Genomic DNA, 6,127 nt, shown 5'->3' with positions numbered 1-6,127 from the left:
TCTAGAAATAAAGATTTGAAGGACAATTATGTATGAGATATCTCCTATTTATTTTTTTTTCTTTGATTTTTTTAATGTATTTTTTAAGATTATTTTAACATGTTTTCAAGCAAAAAATATTTTAAAAAATAACCATTATTACCAATGTCAAACACTACTATAATATAAAAAGAAGAAGTTATCTGATTAGCCAAATAATTTTTTCTTGATGATCATATAAAAAATAAAAATTATTATAATACCAAACAATCTTAAAATGGGTTTTAGATTTTACTTTACTTTACTTAGTAAAATAAATATATATTTTTAGATAATAGTTTCTAAACTAAAACTCAAAACAATAGCGAAAATATACAAACCTTCCAAAATATTACAAATAAAATAAATAAAAACGCTCCAAGTCTATTATTTATCAACATATCATTTTAGGTTTTAATCTCTGAAAAAAACCCATATAAAATAATTCCTTAAAAAATGAAAGTATTTGCAAATGCATTCCCAAAGCGTTGGCATTCTCTTGATAGAGACAAGTAGTATATACTGAATGTTAAGAAAAATAATAAGAAAATACAGGTGACCGGCTAATGCCGGTAATAAGACTGGTTAACATTTGACTGCAGTTGAAATGATTGCAACTCTGTTTTGACCAGAGATGGTTAAAGTCTCTCTTCCTCCACAAACAACACACGAAAAAAGAAAACGCACACAAAGAAGATAGAGAGAGAATAATAAAGAGAGAGAGAGAGAGAGAGCTAGAATTGCAGAGATAGAGAGAAGTGAAGAGCGAAATTGAAGCTTAAACGAGGAAATTAGATGGGAGAAATGAGAGAGTAGTAGTTTTATGGTGTTGGCGTATGTAACTGTGAAGATTAATTGTGTTTTAGAGAGAGAAAGTGGAGAAATGGTTGATTAGAGCTGGTTTAGTTGTGAAATTAAGTTAATTATTCTGTTTTAAGAAGAGATCTAAAGTAAGAGAAGGAAAGATTGTGATAATTTTATGGCTTCCTCAGAGATTTCAGCAAAAGCTAACAGTGGAAACATTAAAGGAGGAGGAGAGAGCTTCTCTTCTGGTTACAGTGAAGCTATGGAAGGGCAAAAAGGTCATTCCACCCATCCAAGCTCAGCTAGAGGTAGAATTCACGCTTCAGTGGATGTTTGAAGTGATTTTTTTGTGGATATCTCTTTTGGATTTTGAGTTTGTTTTGTGCTGTTGTAGATGCTGAGACTGCGTTGTATAATGAGCTATGGCATGCTTGCGCTGGTCCTCTAGTGACTGTACCTCGCGAAGGAGATCACGTGTTTTATTTCCCTCAAGGACATCTAGAGCAGGTTTGGTTTTGTTTTGTTCTAGCTGTATTTTTTTTGCCTTTTTCTTTGAGATGTTTTAGCTACAATTCAGCAATCATTTTTGCGGGTTTAGTTTGTTTTCTGGACTTTTGAAGGTTTTGTTGTTGGATTTTTGGTGTGATTGGGTTGTGAAATGGGTGTAGGTGGAGGCATCGACGAATCAGGTAGCAGACCAGCAGATGCCGTTGTACAATCTCCAACCGAAGATCTTGTGTCGTGTGGTTAATGTTCAATTGAAGGTATGCGAAATCTGCTTATTAGTTCGTGTTGGTTTTTTAGGGTTTTGCGTGTCTGGTGGTTTGCTTATGCGATTAATTTGTGAATTATCACAGGCTGAACCGGATACTGATGAGGTGTTTGCACAAGTGACTCTACTTCCTTTGCACAACGTAAGTATTCGCTGTTGATTTGTGATTATGTAGCGTTCGGGATTGGAATAGAAATTCTGATTTTTTTCCCATGGGTTCTTTAATGTCAGCAAGATGAGAATGCATCGGAGAAGGAGCCTCCTCCACCTCCACCACCGCGATTTCATGTACATTCATTTTGTAAAACCCTGACTGCTTCGGATACCAGTACTCATGGTGGTTTTTCAGTTCTTAGACGACATGCAGATGAATGTCTTCCACCATTGGTGGGTTTTTACAGCTTCTGCCTGGGGTTTACCTGTGGGCCTTATTGTTGAATTAGGACTTCAGTTGTAAGTGTGGATGTTTAATACTTGCTGAATTACAGGATATGTCAAGGCAGCCTCCAACACAGGAATTGGTTGCCAAGGATTTGCATGGAAGTGAATGGCGATTCAGGCACATTTTTCGGGGTAATCATCTCATACTCAATGACCTTGTTATTTCCTCTAATACACCTGTGGTGGGAACATATTCAAACCTTTCCACCTATTTGTGAATATATCGAGACCCCTTTTAGTATAATATCTCCATTGTTGTGATGATGATGTCAACTTGCTGCCATAAAGCTTTAATGCATTTAGTTTCAACTTTCAAGGCATGGATTGTTGTTGTAGCATTTAAGCCAACAGTTGCTTGATACACAAAATGATTTTAATGCCAGGTCAACCACGGAGGCACTTGCTTCAGAGTGGATGGAGTGTGTTTGTTAGCTCTAAAAGGCTTGTTGCTGGTGATGCCTTTATATTTCTAAGGTCTGGTTTCCTTGTTATACCCATTAGATTTGATGTTCTAATTTAACTTTGACTTGTCTGAGTGGGAATAAAATGTGTATTTTGCATTTTATAGAGGTGAGAATGGAGAACTTCGAGTTGGTGTTAGACGTGCAATGAGACAGCAGAGTAATGTTCCATCATCGGTCATTTCCAGCCACAGCATGCATCTCGGTGTTCTTGCTACTGCATGGCATGCTGTTTCAACAGGGACAATGTTCACTGTTTATTACAAGCCAAGGTGAGTGGTTTATTACTAACATGTGCAGAGAACAAATGACGTGATAGAGTAATTTATATATGAGTTTTTGATATGCAAATTTGTACATGTTTTGATTTTCCTTGATTTTGATTTTTGTTCATCATGGGATTTGATTGTTGATTAGCATGGCCTGGTTCCTTGAAGTGGAATGGTCTTGTTTTTGTAACTTATTCTGGTAAACAAAAATAAGAGGAATACATCTATCATATCTAAATATTAAAATGTACAATCGAGCGATTAATTTCTTGCCTACGGTTGGTTACCTTAATTATTCTAATTGTCTTGCAACAGGACAAGTCCTGCTGAGTTCATTGTCCCATTTGATCAATACATGGAGTCTGTCAAGAGTAATTATTCCATAGGGATGAGGTTTAAAATGAGATTTGAAGGAGAAGAAGCTCCTGAGCAAAGGTATGACTGCTGCTTGCTTTCAGGTTTTGTGCTGAAAGCTACCTGTTATTTGGAAGTTTGATGTACCCTGGCAATTTCTTGTCTGTGATTTAAGCTTTGTGTATTATTGGATGTTTGTGTCCATGGAAAACATAACATTTTGGTGGTTCATGATTTTCTGTTGTAGATTTACTGGAACTATTGTCGGAATTGAAGATGCTGATCCCAGTAGGTGGAAGGATTCTAAATGGAGGTGCCTTAAGGTAGGATTTCAGTATATATGATGGCATGTAGCACTTTCATTTAGAGTGCTAAACAGTGTTTTATGTTCCTACCAGGTGAGATGGGATGAAACTTCTACAATACCTCGACCAGATAGAGTTTCACCATGGAAAATAGAGCCTGCTCTTGCACCTCCTGCACTAAATCCTCTTCCAATGCCCAGGCCAAAAAGGCCCCGAGCAAACATGGTGCCATCATCTTCCGACTCCTCTGTTCTTACCAGAGAAGGTTGGTCCTGTCGTTCAATGATGATGTCTATAGATAATTTAAGTAGTTAAAATGGTATTTAAGTCTCTTGACTATTCATGTGCAGGTTCATCCAAAGTAACTGCAGACCCTTCATCAGCAAGTGGATTTCCAAGGGTCTTGCGAGGTCAAGAGTTCTCGACCTTGAGAGGCAATTTTGCAGAGGGCAACGAGTCTGATGCTGCAGAAAAGTCTGTTATGTGGCTGCCCTCAGCAGACGATGAGAAGATAGATGTGTTAACATCTTCAAGAAGATTTGGATCAGAGTGGTGGATATCCTCTGCCAGACAGGAACCGACCTACACAGATTTGCTGTCTGGCTTCGGGGCAAATGCTGATTCATCCCATGGGTTTGGTGCTCCGTTTGTTGACCAAACTGCTGGGGGCGCTAATCCAATGAAGAAACACTTGTCAGATCAAGGGCAGTTCAACTTGCTTGCCAGCCCATGGTCCATAATGTCCCCAGGCCTCTCTCTAAAGTTGTCAGAGTCAAACTCTAGGGTTCCAATACAAGGCAGCAGCGATGTAGCATATCAATCAAGGGAAAATATCAGATACAGTGCATTCAGTGGGTATCCCATGCTTCACGGTCAGAGAGTCGAGCAATCTCATGGAAACTGTATGATGCCTCCCCCGCCATCTCATTTTGATAATCATGCTCATACAAGAGAGCTGATACCGAAACCCAAACTGGTGCAAGAACATGATACCGGAAAATCTTTGGATGGAAACTGCAAGCTATTTGGTATTCCCCTGAAAATTAGTAAACCCGCCACACCAGAGCAAGCAGGACCAACAAACATGGTGAACGAACTGATGGGTCACACCCAACCTGCGAGTCACCATCTCACATCTGAATCAGATCAGAAGTCAGAACACTCCAGGGGTTCAAAGTTGGCCGATGAAAATGAAAACGAGAAACCATTCCAGGTTGGCCACATGCGTACGAGGGACAGTCATGGAAAAGCACAAAACAGCTCAACCAGGAGTTGTACAAAGGTCTTGCCTATTTTCTCACCAACCATCTTTCTTTGGTTACATAAGATGTTCGGTATATGCCTGTCAGAAAAAAATTCATAAGCTAATAGCATCTTTTGTTACTTCAGGTTCACAAGCAGGGGATTGCACTTGGTAGATCTGTTGATCTTACGAGGTTCAATAACTATGATGAGTTGATTGCTGAATTGGACCGGTTGTTTGAATTTAATGGTGAATTACTGGCTCCTCAAAAGAATTGGTTGATTGTGTATACTGATGACGAGGATGATATGATGCTTGTTGGAGATGATCCCTGGCAGTAAGGACTCTTTTTAAATTTTGTTTGAAAAGTTTATTGTCTGTTGTCTTTTGACTCAGATATAGGCATTTGTCTGGGTTTCATCTTGCTGTGGTCTTGTATAACTGGGTGACATCGTGTGTGAAACAGGGAATTCGTCGGCATGGTTAGGAAGATTGTTATTTACACCAGAGAGGAGGTACAGAGGATTAAACCAGGCACTTTAAATTCAAGACTCAGTGAAAATCCATCGGGCATGGAGGGTGAGGATGCTAAAGAAGCCAAACATCTGCCACTTCCTTCAGCTTCTAGTCCTTTGAATTGTTAGATTTGGCTTCCTCGGGTTCAAGGTAATTTTCTATTTGTATAAAGCAAGTTTTTACATTTCTCTCCTTGCATTCCTTAGCAGTAAATCCTGTTCAGATACCATGAGAGCCCTTTCCCTTGCGTTTAACTATTTTTAGAATGTGGATATTAACAGAAAATTATGTGCTGTCGTTCGTATGTTCAGGTTTTGGGTTCAGGCAGCTAGAGAGTGCAATGGCTATTTCAGTTGGTAAGAATGAGATGGGTGCCAGTCTACTACTATTCAAGATGTCAAGTTTGCTGGTATAAAAAATAGATGCAAGAATGATATAATCCAATTTTGGACCTTTTATGGAGCTAGTATTGTATGGTGTCCAGTTATACATAATTTATATATAGCCGCAATGTCTAGCGATACCCTTGCTTTTTTTCTGAACCGAACCATCCTGAACCTTGTACATAACTACCTTACCTTTACCCTACCTCTTAATGTAAGTAAGTTTATACATCATCTAATGGGTTTTTGGGCAAGTCTAGCTCCCTCTTCTCCTAATGTTCCATGTCGTTGGGTTCCGTGGTTCTAGCCATCTCAAAGCGTACTAGCAAATCATTTATCTATCACACCAGTGTTTGATATAATGTAGGCTCGAGAAGATGGTGGAGCCTCGGAGGTCAGGATTTTAGGCATACAGTGGAAAAAAGGTAAAGAAGTGGGTGGTGGGTGGTTGTGACAGAAGAGTGACCCGTTCTGCTTCTCTTGGGGAACCCAGTAAATAAAGGGGTTTCAGTCGCCTGCATGTGGGTTGCGGGCCACGGCACCCCTTGGTGAGGGGCTCAC

General features: G+C 39.3%; 1 protein-coding gene across 1 annotated transcript; it reads left to right on the top strand.

The window, feature by feature from the left end:
* The first annotated feature begins 667 nt into the window (after positions 1-667).
* On the top strand, positions 668-5,820 carry LOC118044613 (auxin response factor 2A). Its single transcript, XM_035053002.2, has 15 exons — positions 668-1,130; positions 1,217-1,329; positions 1,491-1,586; positions 1,680-1,736; positions 1,826-1,981; positions 2,083-2,167; positions 2,419-2,509; positions 2,604-2,768; positions 3,081-3,200; positions 3,367-3,442; positions 3,518-3,689; positions 3,775-4,706; positions 4,814-5,004; positions 5,134-5,333; positions 5,495-5,820. The coding sequence occupies exons 1-14, from the start codon at positions 998-1,000 to the stop codon at positions 5,309-5,311; spliced, it is 2,565 nt and encodes an 854-aa protein (XP_034908893.1). The 5' UTR covers positions 668-997; the 3' UTR covers positions 5,312-5,333; positions 5,495-5,820.
* The last annotated feature ends 307 nt before the right edge of the window (positions 5,821-6,127 follow it).

The sequence above is a fragment of the Populus alba genome, chromosome 12, assembly GCF_005239225.2.
Source record: "Populus alba chromosome 12, ASM523922v2, whole genome shotgun sequence".
In the NCBI taxonomy this organism is placed as follows: Eukaryota; Viridiplantae; Streptophyta; class Magnoliopsida; order Malpighiales; family Salicaceae; genus Populus; species Populus alba.
This window is presented reverse-complemented; position numbering and strand designations above follow the sequence as displayed.